This window comes from Notamacropus eugenii, chromosome 2 (assembly GCF_028372415.1).
Source record: "Notamacropus eugenii isolate mMacEug1 chromosome 2, mMacEug1.pri_v2, whole genome shotgun sequence".
NCBI classification, from domain to species: Eukaryota; Metazoa; Chordata; class Mammalia; order Diprotodontia; family Macropodidae; genus Notamacropus; species Notamacropus eugenii.
In genome coordinates, this window is record NC_092873.1 from 434,024,271 (window position 1) to 434,049,443 (window position 25,173).

Genomic DNA, 25,173 nt, shown 5'->3' on the forward strand with positions numbered 1-25,173 from the left:
TGCCCAAGGTCACATAGTTAGTAAGAATCTGGGGCCACATTTGAACTCAGGTCTTCCTGACTGCAGGGTCAGTGTTCTATCCTCATTTAGCAAAGTTTTGAGGGAAACAAGGGATTTTAAGAGTTGGAGGTTGAGGAGGGAGTGCATTTTAGGCATGGGAGGACAGTTCATGGCAAAGGCATGGAGATGAGAGATTGCATCTATGAGGTATGTGAGAAAGTCAGTTTGGCTGAATGCAGAGTACATGAAGGAAAACTGTGTATAATAAGGTTGGCAAGGTAGATTGGAGCCAGATTGTGAAAGATTTTAGATACCTAATAAAAGGGGTAGTGTAAATATTTTTATCCTCCTTTTACAGAATGAGAAACTGAGAAAGAGAACCTCCACAGTTAAATGACCTGCCCAGCCAAGGTCACATAGCTAATAAGTGTGTGGATGGGATGCAAATGCAAGACTCTCCAGACTCCAAGTCTAAACACTCTTTCCACAATCCCATGCTCCCTCTCCTGATATCTACCATCCTAATGTTTTGAGGATCTCTCTGATCACTATCACCTCCCATGGACTGTGAGATGTGAAGGAGGAGGGGAGTCATAGGACTCAGTGGCAGCTCTGCTGTGACTGGGGCCACAGTTTAGTTTGGGGGTCAGCTCAGAGGCCCTGGGTTTAGCGTGAGCTCCATTTTTGCCCCACCCAGGAGTGGCCAGCCATTCCACCCTCTGAAAACAGGGCATCCCCATAAAGCCATCCTATGACTGGGGATTTATGGGGTGGCATGTTCAATTTGTGGCTCAGGAATCTACTAGTAGCCACTATAAATCTCCACCCAACTTTCCCACGGGGGAGATGGGGAATTGGTTTAAAATTTTCTGGGAGGGAAGCTGCCAGCCAACTTCCCAAAACAAAAGGGAACTTGCCTTGAAGTCATAGTTACTTTCTTCAGGGTTCCAGACTAAACTGGTGGTAGAGAACTTCAGGCCTGCATTCTGAAGACACTAAGATCAGAGAAGAGAGAAGATTCCCCTCTACCAGGGCCTGTTCTCTCTGGGAGTTTCAGCGGTAGGGAGGTGGGTGGTTGGAGCACACAGATCATTTGGGCCTAGCTGGCTGGTGAGAAGTCAAGGTTGATGAGAGGACATAAGATTCAGCTGTTTTCTGGAGCATGGGTGGTTAACCTTTTCTGCATCACAGACCTCTCTGGCAATCTGGTAAAACTTATGAACCCCTTCTCAGAAGGTTCACAAACAGAGGAAATGCTAAATTTTAGTTACAGGTTAATGAAAAATACAGATGCCATTCTTTTCCCCATTCAAGTTCAAATTCCCTGAAATCTATCTACAGCTCCCCTTGGAGGATCCATGGATTCCAGGTTAAGAACCCCTGCTCTAGGGATATACATCAACTGGGGAATGGCCGAACAAGTTGTGGTATATGATTGTTATGGGATATTATTGTGCTATAAGAAATGACAAGCAGGATGATTTCAGAAAAACCTGGAAAGACTTACAAGAGTGAAGTGAGCAGAACCCGGAGAACTTTGTATACAGTAACAGAAACATTGCACAATGATGAACTGTGAATGACTTAGCTATTCTCAGCAAAAATCTAAGACAATTCCAAAGGATTCATGATGGAAAACGCTATCCAGAGAAAGAACTCATGTCGTCTGAACATAAACCAAAGCTTAGTTTCTTTCTTTCCTTCTTTTTCTTTCTTGAGTTTTCTTGCACAAAATGACTAATATGGAAATGTTTCACATAAAAAGAACCCCTTGCTCTATAGCAGGGAAGAAGAGGGAAGGGGCTACCCCTGTTGTAGCAGGAGGAATGATGGGAAGACTCAGGGAATGACTTACTGAGGATGATGGGGAAGACATGACCACAGCTGGAGAGTGGACGCCCTCTTTCTGCCAGGGACAATCAGGGTATTGAACCCAGCATAGTCCCTGGTATGACTGGTCAGCCTAGGCAGTGAATGAATTATTGTTCCTCAGGTCGAAACACAAGCTGCCTTCTGTCAAGTTTCCCTGGGGAGAATCAGCTCCCTGGATTTGTGGGGGGAGGGGAGGAAGAGAGTCAGGAAAAGAAGCCTGTCACCTTGGTGCCGTCTTCCCCTCAGCCCTAAGCTAGGGACAGAAGGTCTCAGTGTGACCCGGTTTATAGCTGGACCAGGGCAGGGCAGAGTGGCACAGTATGGCCTTTGTCCCTGGGGCTGAGGAGTCAGCCGGGGCTGTCACTGAGTGATTGGTGCCAGGGTAAGGAGGGAGATGCTAGTGTTGGGGGAGGGGGCTAGTTTGCCTAGGTCATCAAGGAGTTAAAGGGGTTGTTAGGGATGGGAAAGGGGAGAGGGAAGAAGACTGCCTTGACCCTGGATAGGTCCTGAGTGCAAGCAGTGGGGGAGGGGAAGAAAGGGGACTCAATTTATCATAGGAAACCCAGTCTTGATGGACACTCTCCAGGCTTGCCCCAAGCCCGTCAGCCTGGAGCATGCTAGAGTATTCCTGCTTTGGGTCATGAGCCCCTCCTTAAGGAATCTTCCTTCCCCCATCCAGGTCAGTCTGGAAAGTTTTCAGCCCCACTCTCCTGTCTACTTCCTCCTGAGCTGACGCCAGTCTATCCAGGCACTTCCTGCTGGGACAGGGGTGGAGGAGGAGGGTAGGTGGCATGGGCAGGGGGGAGGAGCTTGATGGAGAAGGCCTGGGAGCAAACCAAATGCTCACGTAGACACAAAAATCTAGATATACTCATTCACATTTGCTTTCCTTCTAGTTTGAAAAGGGAAAGAATCATAAAACGTTGAGAGCTAGAAGGGACCTTGGAAATCATTGAATCCAATGCCCCCATTTTCCAGATAAAGAAACTGAGGCTCACAGAGCCTCATTTTTGCCCAAGTTTACACAGTGAGTTAATGGCAGAACCAGATGCTCACACCATGGTGTCCTTCTCCCCTCAAATTTAAATGTTATTTTTTTTCCTGCCAACCCTCTTGCCATCACTAGCTTCTATTCTGTCCCACCTGACCTCAGTCCAACCTGAATCTTGATTCCCTGCCAAGCAATAAAGGAACCCCAAGAAAAGAATTCCAGGAAGAATTTCTGGGCACCAGCCCTTCTTCCTACCCTATACAGCCCTGAATGCCAACCTACTTTCCTGGTTTTCTCCACCCAAAAAAGATAGGCTCAGCCAAGTTGGCAAGGGGACGCTTCCCTGGCGTTAATAAAATGCTTTTAGATGTTGAAAGATCTAGGTGGAGGGAGGGAAATACAGAGCATGGTCAGCCAAGAGGTAAAGAACTGAATAAGTGAACAAGAGATGAAGGGGAGAAGGCGGTAAGAGAATCAGTCATTGCTGTGACGTTCACCCTCCTGAGGATGAGCTGACAGCTCACAATGCTTCAGACAGGGCTGGACCCAGCAATCAGACCCTTCAATCCCCCTCCCCTCCAGCCGCTCCTCCCCATTATAGAATGTTGGTCCAGACTCTAGAAGGAACCTTGGAGCACAGCTGGTCACTAAGCAGACTGAAGGTCAGGGAAGGGAAGTGATTAACCCAAGGTCATGAAGCAATTCAGTGAGAAAGCCTAGACTAGGCCCTAAGTCTCATGACTCCCAAACCAGGGGGAATCTTTCCATTATACCATATTGCCCAAGGATTCAGAAGGTCATGAGTCAGTATGGCAGGAATCACCCCTTCCCCCAGCTCCGGCAGGCCAGAACAGGCCAGTCCACTGGTCCCTGGGTCTCTTGCCTTTCCTCCACCCTGCTCTCCCCTTACCCCCAAAAGAACAGAGGTTGCCCCACCCTATCCCCCACCCCCACCCAAGACCACAAAGATCAACTCTGTGGCTTTGGGACTCAGTAGCTGAGTGGGCCACAAACAGGCTGCTCAAACAGCTCTGGGAGAGACTGGCATTAGGATTAATGCTACTGGGCTGTCAGGAAAGGATGAGCCCAAAGATAAGCTCAGTGTTGGACTGGCAGGGGCAGGGAAAGGCTGCCACATGGCTACTGGAGGTAAACTAGAAGAGCAGCCAAAGCCTAGTATAACGGGAAAAGCACTCCAGGCCAGAGACCTGAGTTCTAATTTTCCCTCTGGCAGTAAAGGGTGGTGTGACATTTGGAAATTCACTAAACTTCCCTGTGCCTCAATCTGCTCATCTGCCAAATGGGGATAAAAATCTGTTGTCCATCCCTCCTTTGCTCACAGGGTCCTTGTGACTACCAAATGAGAGAACACATGCAAAATTGATTTTTAAATTGAGAGGCCACACAAGGATAGGGAATGGGGTTGTGATTTCATTAGCAGGGGGAGGTGATGCCAAACTCAAATAGAAATAGCTGCATATTGACCTGCAAAACCACAAATTAACACTATGTTGTATTGTATTTTCAAAAATTTTGCTAAACATTTCCCAATTACATTTTAATGTGATTTGGGTAGCACTTGGGAGTTTTGCAAGCAGCCCACTTGAGTTTGGCATGTCTGGTACTGGGGACTCCGAAGTGAGGAAACTCTTTACCAGTGCAAGTTGGCAGCTTTTCTGTAGCTCATTGTCTAAGAGAGTTGCCTGAGCCACTGAGAGGTTAAATGACTTGCCCAGAGTCATACAGCTGGTATGTGTCAGGGCAGGACTTGAACCCAGATCTTCTGGGCCAGAGCTCTATCCACTAGGTCATGCTGGTGCCACACAGATTAAAACTCTGGTAATAGCTGTAGTATCTACTTCATTCAGTTGTTGTTGTTGTAAGGTTTATATGATGTGATACATTAAAAATGGTTTGGTCAACCCTTAAGCACCACAAAAATGCCAGCTAATACAATAATGACGATGATTCTGTGATTCCAATGGTCCTCACTCTTCCCTGTATCCCTTCTCCCTCCCTTTCTTATTCCCTAACTTTATGTATTGACCTCTATCAAGCAGCTACCAGGTCTAGAGGACGATGACCTGCCCCACTCTCCTTTCCCAAACCCTTAACATCCAGATCCCAGACATTGTTGGCTCAGACCCAGAAGGAAGGAGGAGGTGACTTTGAGTTAATTCTCAAAGACAAGAGGATCCAACAGCTGGTTCCCTCACTCAAAGAAAACGTCAAAGCGAAAGCCTGGCCTGGGTTCAGGCAAATGTGTTCCATCACCCTGTACCTCCCTGCCAGCTTTAGGAATGTTTCAAAAGAGCAAAAGACTGCGGTCGACTGAGCTTTACAGACGTCACAACCATCTTGGACGTTTGTCTAAATGTCTTTTTGGAAATATTCCCTTCTGACTGGGGAAACTTGGTCACGGTTCCAACAGGAGGGCTGCTGATTGAAACTGATAACATTTCTTCTCCCCATCACGATGACGTCCTCTCTACTACAAAGGTTATGGCTTACCCAAAGCAGCTTTGTTCCCCTGTAGTGGATTTCAAGCTTCTGTATCTTCATGAAGAAGCCAAGCTCTCCATTGCTGCCCCCAACAAAACCCTCATTCTGGTGGGGTGCTGTGTCCTCTAGTTTTTCTGCACTCCAAAGGGAACTCAAAGTAGGATAGCAGGGGCTGGGGAAGGGAGGCAGTCTAAGACTTCATACCCTCAAAGGTAATCACCTCTGGGGAAGACAAAAGGGATTAACTCAACTCCACAACCCACCCCACGCCCTCCCCCCCCCCCCCCCAACATAGCAGATGCTTTGGAGGCAATGATTGGAATTTAAAGCAGATTTTTTTACAGCCTCTGTTTGGAATGCAGGAGGATGGGTGAGACAACCTTCCTGGAGGGCTCAGGCAGTTCCCACAGGACGTCAGGTTAGGAGGCAGAACTTCTAGATCAGTACCCCCTTGCTCTACAGTGAAGGCCATTGGATAATGCCCCATCATCTCTGAGGTAGCCCTGCTTCAATAAGAGATCAAAGGACCATAGATTTTGAACTGGAAGGGACCTTAGAGGTCATCTAGTTCACCCCCTTCATTTTACCAATGAGGAAACTAAGGGCCAGACAGATTAAACAACTTTCCCAAGGTCACACAGGTAGTAAACGGTAGAACCAAGATTTGAACTCAGGTCTTCTAATTTATAGGCCAGCACTCTTTCGACTGCACTATACTGGCTCAAGGATTTTCAGAGATACCATCAATCTTAGAGATCCATCAGCTTGTTTCGTGCCTTACTCAACCAGAAAGGTGATTTATCCAAGGTCACACAGTGAGTTAATACTAGGGATGAAGTGCCTATGTCCCTTATCACCAAGGAAAATCATTGATCTTTTCTGTAGCTCATCTTCCCTGTGTGGAACAGGTTTGTTTGGGGATTTTAGCAAGATCCAAGAAGCCTAAATCAACACAGTTCTTGTTTTTCTCCTATGCTCCCCTCAACAGATACAGGATTACCTGGGCCACTCATTTATTCATTTAACCAACATGGATTGAGTACCCAGTATACGTAAGTGTATATGGTAGGTACTGTAACAGGCATGTGTAGATAGCTTTTATTTTATTTTTTAAAAGGATAATCGCAAAGATCCTATGGAGGATGCTGTCTGCATCCAGAAAACACACACACACACACACACACACACACACACACACAGATTTGTATCTAATGGTAATCATGTCAAAGTTGGGGGGGAGGGAGAGAAGAAAAAGGAAAGTTCCGTGATAACTTTGTTGTGTATTTGAAGCAAGTTGTACATGATGGGTGTGCGATTTCAGGTGCAATCCTGTTTTTCTCTTCCACTTTGTTAAGGAAATGCTGGTTTGATTTCTTGAGTTTGGAATAAAACAAATAAATTTTTTAAAAAGGACAGAAAGTGAAAGGTGGAATGATACAGGGATTACAGTTCACCTTTGCTAGAAAGCTTTTAAACTTCTGGAAGATCCTCCTATTCTTAGATTAGGTGGCAGGAGCGGGGGAGAGGGATGGACAAAATAACTTGCAGCCAAAGAATCTGAAAATTCCTTAGAGCTTTGTCACAGACTAATAACAACACATACAAAGTAGGTCTGACTGGCCCTGGGGAGACACGAAGTTCAGACACAACAGTTCTTGCTTTAAAGGAGTTCTCAGGCTAAGACACATGCAGATAACTAGAATACAAAAGAATACAATAGGTTGGCTCAGTGACAAGGCCAGGTTATGTCTGTTGAACTGAAAGGGATCTGGGTTGGGTGGGGAGAAACATTGAGTCTCTAGGATACAACCTGGAGCCCTTGGATCAAAGTAGGATGTGGGAGGAAAACAACTGACAAGGGAATTGTTCTCCTCTGTTCCCCCAACTCAGCCTAGCATCTCCTAAGGCATCTGTGGGATGACTCATGACCAGGGAGGAACCAAACCCAAACCCACAGCCCCACCTGGGACACAGCAGGGATAGGGGGCTGACTAAGGAATCCTAATGGGAGGTTCAAACCTGACATTAATGATGTCATCCTTTTAAAAAGTAGGGCTGGGTCAGCAAGGTAGGGTAAAAGCTTTCTTCTCCCTCTCTTCTTAAGGAGGAGATTTCCAAGCCCTCATTGTACCATCTAACTCCATTTTCTCTTCTCCATCCCTGTTTTAAACTCAAGCCCACCAGAAGACAGTATTTCCCTAAAGAATGATCTTTGTGAACACTAGAGCATCTGAGAGTTTAAATGACCACCCTCTCTTTGTAGCCCCTTCCAAATCCCTAAAAGACAAGTTCAGAGAATCTTTAGCCCCACCCTTAAAAGTAGAGCCTCTCGCCATTGATCAATACCTCTAACCTTCTCTACCCAGTGTTTGCTGTTGTTTGGTCGTGTCTGACTTTTGTGATCAACCACATTTGGGGTTTTCTTAGCAAAGTTACTGAAGTAGCTTGCCACTTCCTTCTCCAGCTCATTTCACAGAAGAAACTGAGGCAAGCAGGGTTAAGTGACTTGCTCAAGGTCACACATCTAGTAAGTGCCTGAGATCAAATTGGAACTCAGGTCTTCCTGACTCCAGGCCCAACATTCCACCTCCCTGCCTAGTATTTACCATTTCTCACCTGAATCCCACTGATAAGATAGGACTTGCTTATTTTATGATTTGATTTAACGCAAAAAAATATTAACAACTGTCAATGGAGACAAAATGAGACAATCCTTATTTACACTCTACTGAGAGTTTTACTTTATTTTCATAACCTTAATCTGAGAGTTAAAGTTCTTCCCCACCCATTAAGGGAAGCTAGATTAGGGGAAGCCCACACCTTTTGTTAATTTCTAATGCACTGGTTTCCAAGGGTTGTGATGCCCTCTGACTCAGAAAAATGTATAAATACTCTGAGGGGAGGTTTTACTTTGGGGCTTAGTTTTTGGAAGAAGATTTGTTTTGCCAGATGAGACTCTGGGCAGTGGCTAAGGAGCAACGCCCCCTCCCCACCCCCACCTTGAAAACCCAGATGCTGGCGTTTCTCTCTCTGCTAATTATGTATGTAATGGTCAGACAGATGGATCTGTCTGTTGATCTGTGATGTACATATTGCTTATGGTCAGGCAGCCAGAAGCCCTGTCTGTTGATCTTTATTTCTCTGTATTTTCTCTGAAGTTCAGGGTGCTGATCTTTTCCCCCTGAACTAAGTGAATGATACGTGTACTTGATAAAAGTGGTTGTTAACCCCTCAAAAGTTGCCTTTCCTTTTAGAAAAGTAGATCAAAGAGCCTGTGATAGCAGACCCTTCTGTGTATGTCGGGGTCCTTTGTATATACAATTTGTCATCCTCAGGCTCAAGTAATAAGACTCTCCTTGAGATATCACTTTAGAAAATCATAACACCATAGACTTGGAAGGGATTTGAGAGGACATTAAGTTCCATTCCCTCATTTTACAGGTGGGTATGCTGAAGCCCAGAGTGGCTAAGTACTTTGTACAGGGTCACACAGCAGGTTAATGTTCATATTAACCCTGTTCATATTCCTCTCCACAATAAACTCCAGTGGCTCCCTATTATCTCTAGGATCAAATGAAAACCTCTCAGTTTGGCCTTTAAAGTCCTTTATAGCCTACCTTTAATCTACCTTTCCAATTTTATTATATGTTACTTCCTTTCATGGGTAACTAGGAGATATAGTGAATAGAATGCCAGGTCTGGAGTCAGGAAGACTCATCTTCCTGAGTTCAAATCCAGCCTCAGATACTTACTAGCTGTGTGATCCTGTACAAGTCACTTAACCCTGTTTGCCTCAGGTTCCTCCTCTATAAAATGAACTGGAGAGGGAAATAACAAACTACTCCAGTATCTTTGCCAAGAAGACCCCAAATGGGGTCCACAAAGAGTCCGACATGACTGAACAACAGCACTTCCTTCCATGCACTGTACAGTCCAGCAAACTGATATTATTATACATACATGATACCCTCTCCTCTTCATACTTTTGCTCAGGCCTGGAATGTAGTCTCTCCTTGCTTCCATCCTGAAGACTCCCTAGTTTCCTTTAAAGTTCTGTCCAAGGGCCCCCTTCTTTGTCCATGACACCTTTCTTGGTCCTCCCAGATGCTAGTGATTTCCCCCAAATAATCATTTGGTGTTTATTTTATATGCAAGATGTTCCAAAAGTCTTAGTGCAGTTTTCTGTTATCAAAACCTTAAAACTGCACTGAGATTTATGTATATACATGCCATCTCCCTGAGAGATCACAAGTCCCTCGAAACCAGGGACTGCTTTGTTTTAGTCTGTTCCTCAAGGATCAGCACAATGCTTAATAAATATTTATTGATTAAATAATTGACTGAGATATTCTTTGGGAAACCAGCCTACAGGCATACTGCCCAAGAGATGAACTCAGAATTAGAGGGTAACCACTCCATTCTGCTGATCTCTCCCTCTGCCAGGGAGGCTGAGATGTGTGCCAGGACAGTTCCCATAGGCCATTCATCTCTGCTGGAGGTGCCCTTCTGGTGGTCATCCCAGTGGAGGCAGGGCTGGACTTGGCCATCCCAGGTAGACCCATCTGCCTCCTACGCCCTTGGAGATTCTACAACTTCCTGTGTTAGTCTCACATCCATGAAAGGAAATTCTTTCTTGGGCCTAATTTAATATCCTCCTTTGATATCTATAGCGGTACAACCCAAGTAGGTCAGTTAACCTGAGTCTCTTTAAAATGGCAATGATAATAATAACATTTACCTTCCTGGGGCATCGTGATGATCAGAAGAGATGCTATACTACATGGAAAGCATTTAGGATATGTAAAATGTTTTACAAACTTAGAGTCCTATGTAAATTCAAGCAGTTTTCTTATTCTTATATCCCCATTATATTAGCTTACGCTCATTTCTCCACTGCTCTGCCCCTAGTAAAGAGGTTCCATCCATTGGCATTTAGTAAGAGCCTACTTAATGTGCCAGGCACTGGGCTAAGCACTGGGTAATGAGAGAGGAAAGGAAAGTTGCTTGCCACACTTCTTCTAGGAAGAGACCGAGCAAGACCATTAAGTCACCTTCGCCTTGGTCTTCTTTTTCCAAGGTAGGAGAATTCCAGTTCTGTTTGTCTTTCCATGCAAGTCAATTTCCCCATCCCCAAATCTCTCCTCCCCACAGCCACCTTTAACTATTGCTCAGAATTGTCCCTGTCTTGGGGAGCATTAATAGGGATGAAGACTGAGAGACAACTGGGTACAGGATCAACAGTATTGGTTTTGCAGTCAGAATACCTGAGTTCAAATCCCACCTTTGATGATTATTAATTGTGGGAAGGAAGGAAGGAAAGAAAAGAGGAAGAAAGAAAAGAGGGAGGGAAAGAGGAAGAAAGGAAAAAAGGAAGGAAGGAAAAGGAAGAAAAGAAGGGAGAGAAGAAGGAAAATAAGAAGAAAGAAAAGGAGTGAAAGAAGAGAGAGAGGAAGGAAGGAAAAGAGGAAGAAAAGAAAAGAAGGAAGGAAAAAAGGGAAAGAAGGGAGAAAGGAAGGAAGGAAAGTAAGAAGAGGGGGAGGGAGGAAATAAAGAAACAACTACTTATTGAATTCTTCCTAACTATACACCAGGCAGTATCCTAAACCTTTGCAAATATTGCTTCACCTGATCCTCACAGCAATCCTGGGAGGTTGGTGCTATTATTATCCCCATCTTACAGAAGAGAAAACTGAGGCAGACAGTGACTTGTCCAGGGTCACACAACTAATAAGTATCTGATTTCAGATTCGAAATCAGATCTTTCTGACTCCAAGCCCAGTGCTCGCACTATGGTGCCATCTAGACGTGTGACCTTGACAAATCACTTAACATCCCTAAGTCTTTGTTTCCTCATCTATAAAACAAGGGGATTAAAAAAGATGGGACAACTAGGTGGCCCAGTGGATAGAGTGGTGGACCTGGGGTTGGGAAGACTCATCTTCCTGAGTTCAAATCTAGCCTCCGACCCTTCCTAGCTGTGTGACCCTGGGCAAGTCACTTAACCCTGTTTGCCTCAATTTCCTCATCTGTAAAATGAGCTGGAGAAGGAAATAACAAATCACTCCAGTGTCTCTGCCAAGAAGACCCCAGATGGGGTCATGAAGAGTGGCACATGACTGAAATGAATGAACTACAAAACAAAATGGCCCCTGATGTCTCTTCCAGCTCTAGCTCATGATTCTAGGATTTTGCAGCACCTTTTGTCACATTCCTATTTACACTCACTACTCTTCCTCTCCCCCTTCTCTCCTCAGTTCACAGCTTCTTGAACATCAATCTTGGATTCCTATGATGGCTTCCTAAGCTGATGGCTAGTCTCTCTTCCTTCAGTCTTTCACACAATGTCAAATGGAACTTCCCAAAACACTGCCTTCGTCACATCTCTCCTCAACAGCCTGCAATTGCTCCCTCTTGCCTCCCCCCATCTCACTCAGACTCCTCTCCCTCCATCCTGCACAATCTTTCCCCCCATCTTCATCCTCTTCTCAAACCTTTCCAAAAGATCTCAGGATCAGAAGGATGTTAGAGGTCATTGAGTCTGACTTCCCATCGAATGCTGGGATCCCTTCTACAGCATTCATGACAAGTGGTCTTCAGCTACTGTTTGATGGTTTCCAGGGACAAGAGACTCATGGCTTCTCTGGGTGGCCTACTCCATCTCCAGAATCTCCATCTTCTACAGGCAAGATTCCTTACCATCCCTCTCTCCCTTGCTTTGCTTATGCTACTCTCTCATAACTGGAAGACCTATCCCCAACTTCCCCCCATTTACTTACCCAACTCCTACCTATCCTTTTAGAGGCCCAACTCCTCCCCAATTGTCTCAGATTGTCTTTGATCCTCTATCATATCAGAAGTATCAGAGTTGAACAATTATTTGTGCTTTAAAGGTTCCTATGGATTAGTTTTGTCACCCCCAAGAGCCTATGCTCCCTGAAGACAGGGTCTACTTCTAACCCTTCCTTGTCATTCCTCACAGTACCCAGCCTGGTGCTGGACTCCCATCAGGAGTTCAATAATTACTTGATTAATATTGCAGGATCATTTGAACAGAGGCCTTGGGAAGGGAGCTGTGAGATAATGACAGAGGAAGCCTTGGTCAAGGATGGGGATATCTGGGCTCCAGCTGTCTGACTGCACGTGGCCTTGTTCTGACCAATGTGGGGGGAAGGTTTCTAGAGTGGAGGGCCCCTGGGCTGGAGCCTCAGCTATACTCCTCCTTCTGGGGGAGGGTCTGGTGTGACCCTTTGGGGCTTTAGGCCACCTCCTCTGCCAAACTTTTTCCTGGTCCCCACAGATGGAAATGAATTCTCCTTCATCTGACACTCTGCCACTGCCCCCCTCCCCCATCCTCTTCTTACACCCTTATCAGTCCATCATCTGTGAGAGGCACACTGATCTCATGGATAGAGCTTGGCCTCTGTATTTATTAGCTGTGTGACCCTGGGCCAGTCACTTCACTTTCCAAATCCTAGCCTCAAATCTGTCACTGTCCCCAAATTCAATTTGAACCCAGTTCCTAGCCCAACACAAAAACCATCACCACTCCTAAAATCAACCTATCTCAAGATTCAAAGTGTTAAAGGGGAATCCTGATATCTGCAACACCCAACTCACAGGGTAGCTGTAAGGACCAACTGAGACACAGGTGGGTGTGAACTTTCACGTGCCCTCCTAACTGTGCTATCATGCATCACAACCTCCATTTGGAGAGGAAAGACAGCTCAGGGGTCAGCTAGTTCAAAACCTTCATGTTCCTGTTGAGGAATGTGTGGCCCAGAGAGGTGCAGGGGGACTTACCCCAAGGTCACATAATTTCAAAAGAGAATTAATAATAACTGAGGAAATAATCTGAGCTATATGATTTATTAGCAAAATAGGCATAGTAAATGGTCAATGAACTCCTCAGTCAGTCCAAAGACCCTAAAATACAGAGTGAAAAGGATTTTTATGAATAAAAACAATAATTCAATTTTTTTATTGCTTATTTGTGTTTGACTCTTTATAACCCTATTTGGGCTTTTCTTGGCAGAGATACTGGAGTAGTTTTACCATTTCCTTCTCTAATTCATTATACAGATGAGAAACTGAGGCATATAGGGTAAAGTGACTTGCCTAGAGTCACATAGCTAGTGTCTGAGGTTGGATTTGAACTCAGGTCCTCTGGACTCCATGGTCAGTGCTGTATCCATTTTGCCACTTAGCTGCCCCAGTAATCAAATAAAGCCAATTAATTAAAAGAAAACAATCAGGATACAAAATTAGATCATCTAATTTCTAAATGGAGGGGAGATTAGGACTTTCCAGGTTGTTAGGTGGAAAGTGAACAGGTGCAATTCCCTGAATTCAGAACAGAAGGTGTCCCACTTCCTAAAGTGAATCTACACAATCAAAGGAACACAGAAAGAATGATGGATTGACCAGTATGGGCCAATGTTCGAATAAGACCTATGGACTGCTTGAGATGTACAATTGTCAGAAAACTCCTTGGATTGATCTTTGGATCTGACCAGGGTTTCTGGTCAGTATAACTGAAGTCCTTAGTTAAGGGTCTCTAAATAGCAGGTAGAGATGGTCCAGTTTCCCAGTCACACAGGACTAGGTTCAAACAATGGAAGAAAGTTTTCTCATAAGACGGAAATTGGACTGGATCCACAATTCAATAAAAAAGGAACAGAGCTAGATCCAGAATTGAGTCACAAGATGGGAGTGTGGCTCACTCAATTCCCACAATTCTGTCAGAAAGGACTTTCAAGGCCATCTTAGTCAATCTCTTTTTACAGATGAGGTCCAGAGTATGACTGTCTAGCCCACATAGGTAATTAGTAGCAGGGCTGAAATCCAAATTCAGGTTTCTGACTCCAAATTCAGCACTCTTTCTATTGGACCACATTGCGCCTTCCCATCTCAGAAAATACCTCTACCCTAGTGGATGCTTCTCTAGGGTCTCATTATGGTCTGGCAATGACCCTGGGCTCTTGAAGGCTCTGTCAGTGTTGGTCCTAACCAAGCAGGGAAGGTTGAACTGTTATTCAAAGACCAGCCTGGTTGAGTTCAGAGAAGCTTGTTACCAGTTTAGTTGCTGAGGTGGATGGGATGTACTTTCTAACTACAGTAATTCTTGAAGATCATCTACTCAATTGTAGAGGAGTTGAAGGGGCAGCAATGGATAGTGATCCAACTATGTTGTATCCCCTCAATAGATCATGAGTGAGCTGTCCAACATCATACCAGTTGGATAGGGCCAGTGATGGGACTCAAAGCCAGGGTTCAGACTCAGTCTGAAGAAGTATTGGTACTACAGGCTAGCTTTGGGTGGGACTAGGGGAACCCATCTAGCTGCTGGTGCCCCTTTCTATGGGCATCAATGGAAAGATAATCAACAACTCATCCAAATGCTTGCACTCTCCAGGGAAGGAGCTATGCTAAGGTTTGGCAGCAGTTTAGAATATGGCACCCAGTCCAGTCTCTACTTCCAAGGGCAGGGAGGGGCTCTTTAACCCCCAAATCCTGGCTCTATCATGTCCTCTTCACGTTGGTCCAGAAGTAGTTCTCACATCACTGATGCCCTTAGGCATCAACTTCCTGTCCTCATCCTCCCCCTCCCAAACAGGGGATCCGGTACCTGATACTTAAGTACATATGTCCATGGTCAAGGCAAAAAGGGAAAGAAGGCATCTTCCCATATCACCCCCTATTCAGCCTCAGTTTCAACATCTGTAAAATGGGAAAGATAAGATCATCTATGTAGAGTTGAGAATGTCAGTTGACATATCTCACAGTGCTGTTCTGATGATTAAATGAAATAATATAGAGAAAACAGTGCAGTCACGATGTAAATCTTACCTATTATCCACCTAGCTGTTAACACATTACCTGTCACATTAGACCATAAGCTTCTTGAGGACAGAATGTTTTTGTCTTTCTTTGTATCCCTAGAATTTAGCCTGGCATATATCGGGTCCTCAATAAATGCTTGTTGACTTGACTTCATCATGTTTCTCCCCTACCACTTGCAATGACTCCTTATTGCCTATCCCCACAAAATTCAAATTTCACTAAGGAGTGCTCTGTATTAATCCTGAATAACTTGCACATTGAATGCCTTTGTTTGGAAGGTAAGCTTCTTCCTGATTGGTGGGCAGGGGTCTGCTCTGTGCCTGGTCAGGCAGAGGAAGGCAGGCACCAGCTCGCCCACCACCTTGAGGGGGAACCACCAGGTGACTGTCTTTCTTGTTATGCCAAGGGAAAGAAGGGGATGCAGCCCAAGGGAGAACAGATGGAGAAACGGAGACCTGGAATCAGGAAGGGGAACTAACTTGCCAGGACTTATAACCACAACAGTAATAAGATTTGGCCCTTGTAAAGCTCTTTACAATACACATGTGGCCTTCCATACCAATGACCTGACCAAGTTATTTTAAGTTTCAATGATGCTTATTATCCTGATGAGGAAAATGAGTTTTAAAAGAGAAATTAGTTTACCTATGGTGCCTTGATTGGGATGACCTAGATCTCTTCTGGGTATAAGTCCATGTCCCTTCCACTTTGCCAAGCCCTTTCAATAACTCTGGGAAAAGTTGGGGTCTTAGGTGGGATAGAAGTTGATGATATCAAAATTCATAATTGCAGTAAAGACTTGATACTGCACAGGAACCTTCATTCAGGGGAAACTGAACAAGGTACACTTAGCTAGGACCTGTCAGACTGATCATACCTGATTCTCTGGAGAGACAGTCCATATTCACTGCCAAGGCTGATCAGAAGAGCACAGACTAATGCTCCTTCAGGGGTTATCTACTCTATCTTCCTGCTTCTAGGCAGAATTCCACCTATCCTAGTTCAGAGGATTTATGGGGACCTTACCTACTCAAAGACCTCAGAGAAAGGCGATTCTACTTTCTCATTCACTCATTCATTAATTCAATTATTTATTAAGCTCCTAATGTGTACAAAGCACTGTGATAGGTACTAGAAGTCTACAAAGACAACAAAGTCTAGCCCCAGCTTTCATTAAATTTACCCTATAATCAATCAATGAGCATTTATTAAGCACCTACTATATGCCAAACACAAGAGATACAAAAACAAAAATGAAACCATTCCTGTATTCAAAGAGCTTAAATTAATTTGAAACAACATACATATAAATGAACATATACACCACATATACCAAATATTCATAAATGCCAGAGCATGTACATGACTGAGCTACCCAGGAAGTGTTTTCTCTTGCATCCCCTCAATTTCTCCTTCAGGGCAGAGAGTAGTGGGGTCTATTTTTGTCCACAGCTATATCACTGCTTTGTTCCTTTCTTTCTCTTCTGACCGTGAGCACAGGAGACTTTGGGGAAAGATGGATTTCCTTTCAGTCAGGAGGTTCAACTGTTTCCTGTCTTCCCAGAGTGATGCCTGGGTCTAATTCACTACCTCACTGCCTAGCCCAGCAATGACCTCTGTGGCCATGTTTGGAGAGTGATCCTAAAGTTTAGGGATTTCTGTTTCCCCAGCTATAAAATACTAGGATTGATGTAGTGCTGTGGAAGCGATGTTGGATTTGGAACCAGAAGACCTTGCTCTTAGTTCTGGACCCGGTTCAGATTTTAGCCCTAAGACTTGACCTTGGGTAACCCACTTCTCTGAGTGTTGGTTTCCATATTTGCAAAAATGAAGTGATTCATAGATTAGAGAGCCTCAAAAGTCCCTTTTAGTTCTAAATCCATGACTTTGTGTCCAGATAATAATTACTGTTTGAATAATGTTTTAACATTTGCAAAATACTTTGTCTGTTATCTTATTTGACCCTCATCATAGCCCTGTGAATCTGATACCACAGGTATTCTATTGTCAAATGAGGAAATTGAGGCTCAGTAGGTGATGTGCCTAGACTGTAATCAGTCAGTATCAGGGGCAGAATTTGAATCCAGGAATTCCTGATTCCCAGTCTAGGATGCCATCTCCTATATCAGACTGCCTGACTTAGATGATCTCTATGATCCCTTTTAATATTTTATGAGACTTACCCTCTCTGCTTGGCTTGATTTGGGACCCAGGCTTAAGCTTAGAGGGGAGGGTGGCATAAGGGATGGAAGGAAGGAGAAGAGTTGGCCTCTCTCTATCCCCTCCCCTTGGAGATGAGAAAGTGTCTATTCAGCAGGTACTATCAGAAGGGCACAGGGTCCAGGTTTGGGAGAGTCAGGCAGGGGCAAGGAGAAAAAAGGGCATGGCAGGACAATGTGTATGAGACACAGCATACGTATGGGGGTGTATATTGTGGGGAGAGAGAGTCTGGCATGACCCTCTCCTATAGGGCCAAAGCTAAGCACCAAGTCTGGAGCAGTCCAGAACAGAACAGTGGCTGTAATTAATTAAGAACTGGAGAAGGCACTTTGCCCTGTAGGGGAAGTCTTAGAGAAAAAAAGGAGATCCCAGGATCAGGGTTCTGTCTGATCCCTGCCATCCCGGTGTATCCCTATCATGTCAACAGGGCTTACTAGTCTCTGGATAACAAGTTAGCTCCCCTTCCTGACTCCAGGCCTTGTTTCTCCATCTGTTCTCCTCTGGGTTGCACCCCCTTCTTTCCCTTGGCATAACAAGAAAGATAGTCACTTAGTGGTTCACCTCGAGGTGGTGGGCGAGCCTGTTCCTGTCTTCCTCTGCCTGGCCAGGCACAGAGCAGACCCCTGCCCACCAATCAGGAAGAAGCTTGCTTTCTAAACAAAGACATTCAATGTCCAAGGTCTTTTCTATGCCCTGAAGGGCCCACTCGTGGGTCAGGAGAACCAGGGAGAAGAAGGGCACTGCCAGTACCCCTACTGAGACTGGAAGTCCTAAGGAAAGGAGAGTGGCTAGGGCAATGGTAGGGGCTGGTTTTTGTTTTTTAAACCAGGAGTGTGGAAAACCTTTTTCCTGAAGAGGGGGCAGAGGGCAGCAGAGAACAGAGTCCCTGGAACTGTAGAGGAAATAAATGCAACCTTAAAAGGCAGCTCTGTCTCATCCCAGCCAGAGTGGGAGACTCCCAAGCAAGAAACCTGACCCTGAGAGGAGACTGGCTCCAAGGACCTATTTGCTTCCTAAGCCCCCCTTTCACAGGTACAGGATTAGAGTTGAAGGAATAGGAACCTCATCCTTCTATTTCCTCCCCTAATCCCCACTCCTCCCTTTCCTAGGAGGTCCAAGTCCAAAGATCAGGAAGAACTCACATAACCCAACAATGTTAAAGCTGGATGGAACTGTAGAGACCCTGTGGCCCCCTACCCACATTTTATAGACAAGGAAACAAGGGGTTGAGAAAGATGAAGTGATTTGTCTAAGTTCAATTTGTTTTCTGAAAACTAGCTGGGACTGGGATGGATCAAAACTACAATAAATAGGACAGGGCAGAGGGATGTGTGGGAACCCAGACGTCCAGAGAATACAGAGGTCCCTATCTAGACTAAGGCTTTGGAGGACTGTGATGAGAGGGCTTTGTATGCCAACCCCTTAATCACATCTACTTAGAGAAGCAACAAAGCCAGCCTGAAGCAGCCAGGGCAAGGACTGAACAGAATGACCATATCTTTGATTCTGGAAAGTAACCCTCTTTCTGGCAACAGGAGAAAGTTTTAGGGATCACAATGGGGCTCAAACGTTACTTTCCCACCCCAAACACACAAGCAATGAGGTGTTATGAACCTTTTCCTGTCTCAAACCTTAAGGACATCTTCCCAGCCTCATCCTACAGGTGAAATTGAAAAATTGTGTAATTCCCTCCTTGGATCACAGATGTAGAACTGCAAGGGACCTTAAAAGTCATCCAGTGCAACCCTCTCTTCTTACAGATTAACATACTGAGGCCTAGAGAGGCAAAGAGGATTGCCTAATTCCCCTCTCTCAAAGTCTCCATCTCAGCCCCAGTTGTCCCATCTCTCCTACAGCTCACTCAGGTCACTATAATGGAATGTGCAAATACTCTGAGTGCTTGGAGGGGGAGGGGATGGAACAGGAAATCTCTTGGGGATCTGACACAGGATGGACAGGGCAAGGTGTCAGTGAGTCACAGAGCTAGGCCCTGCTGTCAAGGAACCCCTGAGGGCCAGAGGGGCTAGAGGCAGAGGACAGGGGTAGTCATTGAGAAGTGGCCCCAGTGAGACCTTAACGGACCTCCCCTCCACCCAATACCTGCTCTTACAGCTCTCCTATACAATTGGATATGATCCATCCCTGGACTCACGAATCCTAGCTATGCAGACCCATTTCCCATTTCCCCTCCTCAGTCTGCGTAGACTCTTACTGAGGCCTGGGTATTAGGAGATGGAACAGAGGAAACCAGAAAGAGGCTGTGTAGAAGCGTTCTCCCTCCAATGTGGGTCTGAGTTATAACATCACCCTTCTCTGATCACTCCCCGCCACCCGATCATCTGGGACAAAGAAGACTTTTCTCCTACCCCCGAAAGAGGAGAAAGCTCTCCTTTCAGAGGTCTCCAGTTGGAACGATCCATCTCCGATTCCTAACCTGCCTCTCCCCACCCCACTGCCCACACATTCAGTCCTTAAACCACGTCGACTCAGAATCCCCAAACATGTTTTCCCCAGAACCAACTACCCCTGACTCGGGCAGACTACCCCAGCCCCTAACACTAACCCTTAGCCTGCGGGCTGGAGGTGAGAGGAGGGGCACTCACATTTCCGTCTACCCCTGACCCTCCAGTCCTTTCCCACACTACAGTAGACATTCCCTGAGGCTCAGACGTCTTCCCCCGGGGCTCTGGGCTAAGTTCAGTTACAAAGGGCAGAAAAGCAAGCAGACAGGCAGCCCCTCAAGCCGCCCCCTCCCAGCCCTCCATCCGCCCCCGACACTCATCTGCAGCCCCTCAAGCTCACACGGAGCATCTGGCCCGAGCTCTGGCCTTGGGCTCCCTTCGGTGTGACAGATGCCAGGGTCTCTTGGGATACAGGGAGCCTTGACCCCAAGTCCTTCCCCAGAAGCCTGCTGGGGGAGGCTTTAAACAGCAACACAAAACTTCGCTTTGGGGGTGGTGACGGGCTGCTACACCGGCCCGGACACCTGAGTCCGATTGGCAGAATCCTTGACTTGAGGAGGCTAAGAGCAAAGGGGGTGGGGGTTTCTAAAGGTGAGAAAATGCCCCGGCTCTTCCTCCGGACCACCTGGAATGTGGGGCGGTCGCGCTTTCCGGCGGCCCCCACCCCCGTGTACCACCCACAGAGTGCGTCTTCTCCGCTTCTCCTTCCACCCCCCGCCCCAGGGCACGGAGCGGCGCGGCCCCTTTAAGAGTTCCTCCGCTGTACCTTGCTCCGTTTACACTGCGGGCAGTACCCCCTCCTTCCCCTGCAAACATTCCCCTACCCCACCCCCCGTGTGCCCCGGGCGGGCGAGCCGGGCCGGACTCACCGCTCCGCGCCCCGGCCCCGGCCCCGGCTCCGGCTCTCTGCCTGGGGTGGGTGGGTGGAAGACGGGAGGAGGTCCGGGGAACTCGGTGCCCCGCGCCCTGCTGCTCTGCCCGCCCTGGCACGGCGGCTGCTTCCCCTGCTCAGGAAAGGTGAGCGGCTCCCGAGAGAAGCTGCAACCTGAGCCGGAGGGGGAGGAGGGAAGGAAGGAGGGAGGGAAAGGGGACGGTCGGGAAGGGGAGGAGGAAAGGGAAAAGCCCAGCCTCCGGCCGGAGTTTTTCACTTGTCCAAATTGACTCCTCCCTCTTCCCAACCTCCTCCCAGCCCTGCCCTCTGCCGCTGCCAATCCCCAGGGCTAGCTCTGCCCAGGTGCCCACCCCCTCCTTCCAGCTCTGAGACCGCAGCGAGCCTTGAAGATCATGTGGTACAGCCTCTTCATTTTACCAAGATCCCCAGGAAAGTGATTTACCCAAGGTCACCCTGTTGAGGGAAGAGCCGGGACTCGAACCCAGGGCCCTGCCTACACCATGTCTCTCAGGGTTCTTCTGAAATAGGTAGTTTCTGTTATGTCCCCTTCTCCTCGCAGCGTTGGTCCTCCTGGTCCATCCCAGGTAGAGGTGCATCAGTATGAGGGAGGGATTTCCTGGAACGTCCTGCTGCTGAGAGTTTTCCTATCGCTCAGTTCTCCCCAAACAGACTGATGAAGCCACTTGAGTTTGGAGGCGCTTCTGCTGTGCTGTGTTCCAAAAGTAGAGAATATTGATCATCATAATAGCTAGCATTTATAGAGTACTTTAAGGTTTGCTGAGCTTTACAAAGCTCATTTATCCTCACAACAGCCCTGGGAGGTAGGTACCGTTATTACCCCCACTTTACAGACGTTGAGACTGAGGCAGACAGAGGGGAAATGACTTGCCCACTTACTATAGCTAGTTGTCCTTGGAGGCGGGATTTGAACTGAGATCTTGACTCCAAGTTCAACCTTCTATCCACTGCTACCTAGCTGTCAACTAGGAAAATTATGAACTTGCAAATGAGTAGTTTATTGTGTTCAGTTGTGTGATGATCCCATTCCCTAGGATTTTCTTGGCAAAGATACTGGAGTGGTTTATCATTTCCTTCTCCATCTCATTTTACAGATGAGGAAACTGAGACAAACAGGGTTCAGTGACTTCCCCAGAGTCACACAGCTAAGAAGTGTGACTTATTTGGCCAGATTTGAATTCAGGAAGTCTTCCTGACTCCAGGCCTGGAACTCTATCCACTTTAATACCTAGCTGCCTGAAAATCACTAGACCTGGATTCAAATTCTGCCTTAGATACTTACTTGCTATATGATAATGGGCAAGTCACAACCTCTCAGTTATGGTTTCCTTATCTGTAAGATGAGGATAAACATATTTGCTACTACCTATTGCATCAATTGATTCTTTTTTGTTGTTGTTGAGGCAATTGGAGTTAAATGACACTCCCAAGGTCACACAACTAGTAAGCATCTGAGGCTGGATTTGAACTCTGGTCTTAATGACTCTAGGGCTGGTATTCTATCCATGCACCACTTAGCTGCCCCAAGTGAGCAAGATATTCTGCAAACCTTAAAGGAATATGTAAATTGAGTGATTATAAATGAAGGAATTATTAAGAATCAGTTCACCTTTCAGATTAAGAGCAGCAGAGCAAATGGAGTAATGTGGAAAGGTGAAGAAGTTACAGCATAAATCTGCTCATAGATTAGGACTGGTTCCTCTTTCAACCTGGTGAAAGGAGGAAGTTATAGTCACCTGGTCAAATGAAAGTTGACACCGAGGGTGGCCTGTGCCCTCTGCTCCAGTGGGGGAGGGCTCCTTGTAATACTGGAGCTATGGCTAGAAGGAATCTCTTCCAGAGGGATCCACAACATTGTGGCTGTTCCTGGCAACACACTTTGTCCAACAGTTTCTGAGGTCCCTTTGGCAATGAAGAAGGAGGATAAAGAGAAGAAATGGTGCTGTTGTATGTACTCTGCCCCTGTCTGGATACCACATTTTCAGGATATGAATCAGCTGAAGATTGGGCAGAAGAGAATAACCTGAATGGCAAAGGGCTTCATCATGATGCCATCTGAGGATCTGAAATAACTGGGGGTGTTTGCTTGGAAAAGAGAAGATTCAAGGGACAGATGATTAACTATCTTCAAGGGCTTAGACTTATTCTGGTCGACCCTAGAGAGCAGAGCTTGCAACAGTGTGCAGAGACTACAAAGTCAACTCAGACAGTGAATAGCTTGTTTGTACATATTGTTTACTTGTCTCCCATAGTAAAGTGTAAACTCCTTGAGGGCAGCTACCATCTTTTGCCTTTTTTTTGTATCCCCATCACTTAGTACAGTGCCTGACACATAGTGGAAGCCTAATAAATGTTTGCTGACTGACTAATTTGATTTAAGAAAACATAATTAGAATTCTTTAAATGTAGAATGAATTGGTCCTCACCGGGATGTCTTCAAGCAAAAGCTGAAGGTATGTATCAGGTATGTTACAGAAGGAATTCCTTTTCAGATATGAATTTGACTGGATGGCCATTGAAACATTGACCTACTCTGAGATTCTGTGGTTCTTAGACGCATCGTAGTGTAGGGGAAAAAATGCCAGACTTGGAGACAGGAGACTACATTGGAATTCTGACTCTAACGCCGTAAGGAGGAAAGAAGGATGGAAAAAAGCATTTATTAAGCACTTACCAAGTAAGCTAAGCTTGCCTAGTAAAATCAGTAAGTGAAAACCTGGTCGAGTCACTTAATAATAGTAACAGCTGACATTGACGTAGTGCTATGAAGTTTGCCAAGCATTTTACATGTGTTATCTCACTTGACTGTTAAAACAACCCTATATAAATGCTATTCTTAGCCTCATTTTACAAATGAGGAAATTGAGGATTAGAGAAGTGACTCGCTCATAGTCAGTTGCGCAGCTAGTTGAGGTCGGAGCCGAATTCCAACCTAAATCTTTTAAGACCGTCGTTTTGACCCACTATGCCAGGTTGACTATCCACTACGGCCGAGTCTTGGTTTCTTTATCTCTAAAACAGATATAATAACACAAAAACTGGAAAATGACAAATGTTGGCACGGCTGTGGGGAAGTGGGCACATTGATGCATTGTTGGTGGAGCTGTGAATTGGTGGAGTCATTCTGGAGAGATCATTTGGAACCATGCCCACAAAGTTACTAAATGGTGTATGGCTTTCGACCCAGAAATACTTCTACCACTACTATACTCCAAGGATATCAAAGGAAGAGGAAAAGGTCCTATATGTATACAAATATTTATGGCAGCTCTTCTTGTGGTGGTAAAGAACTGGAAACTAAGGAGGAATGCCTATCAATTGGGAAATACCTGTACAAATTACAGTATGTGAATATAATGCAATACTATTATAATGTTAGAAATGAAGAAAGTCAGTTTCAGAGAAACCTGGGAAGACTTGTGTGGACTGATACAGGGTGAAGTAAGCAGAACCAGTAATTTATACTATGATATAATCATTGTTTTTTTAAAAAGCACAATTTAAAAATACATGAGAACTCAGCAATCAACTTATGATTCCAGAGGAATGATAATGAAAAAAGCTACTCAATTCCTGTCAAAGAGCTGATGAACTAAATATTTAGAATGAGATACATTTTTGGACTTTCTCAATGTGGACATTTGCTTTGTTTAATTATGGTTATTTGTTACAAGGGGTTTATTTTCTATTTTTCTTTTTGGGGTAAGAGGGAAATGGAAAGGGAAAAACAGAAATGCCTGATAATTTTTAAAAATGAAAAACTAGATATAATATCTGTGGCACATTTAACTTTTATGTAAATGAATTATGATCACAGCTGCCATGACATAGCGTATAAAGGCAATGTGACGGAGGGCTGACCTTGGAGCCAGAAAGACCTGGGTTCTAATTCTATCTTCAACACATACTGGTTGTGTGATCCAGGACAAGTGACTTAACATGTCAGTATCCCCAGGAGACTCTCTAAAACCATAAATAGGAGTAACAGGTGCTGATCTTTATACATAGAGGAAGTTCCTTACCTGGCATTCCCTACACCAATGAAATAACAGATCTAATAAAAACGTGTGTATAGTTATGTGCTGTATCTACATTGCCTCATTTTTGCCTAACAACACTATCATTAATCCTATTTTATATGAGACTGAGGATGAGAGGAGTTAAGTCACTCATCCAATGTCACACAGCTAGTAGGTGACTGCAGGATGAAGAAGACTAAGAAAGGGGGAGCAAAGGGCTGGTTTGGAAAGGATGTTGAGAATGGATTTATTTTCTCTCCAGAAAGATATGAGTTTGATATACATTACAAGGATTGGAAACTCCCATCTTCTCATTCTCCATCATCAGGCCTCCTAGCAGCAAAGAAAGGTATATAC

The 25,173-nt window shown here is 45.4% G+C and overlaps 1 protein-coding gene across 3 annotated transcripts in view; it reads right to left on the reverse strand.

The window, feature by feature from the left end:
* CDK18 (cyclin dependent kinase 18) overlaps positions 1-21,007 on the reverse strand; it is a 48,712-nt gene extending 27,705 nt beyond the window's left edge. The window contains exon 1 of one of the 3 annotated variants that reach the window (XM_072648050.1): positions 20,757-21,007. Coding sequence is in view for 2 of the 3 variants with exons in the window: in XM_072648051.1 (XP_072504152.1) it covers positions 14,991-15,043 (53 nt within the window). In the remaining variant the exon portion in view is untranslated. Of the gene's footprint in view, positions 1-14,990; positions 15,064-20,756 lie in introns of those variants that run through there. The other 2 variants (XM_072648051.1, XM_072648049.1) reach the window with 2 other exon arrangements.
* Positions 21,008-25,173: the final 4,166 nt, after the last annotated feature.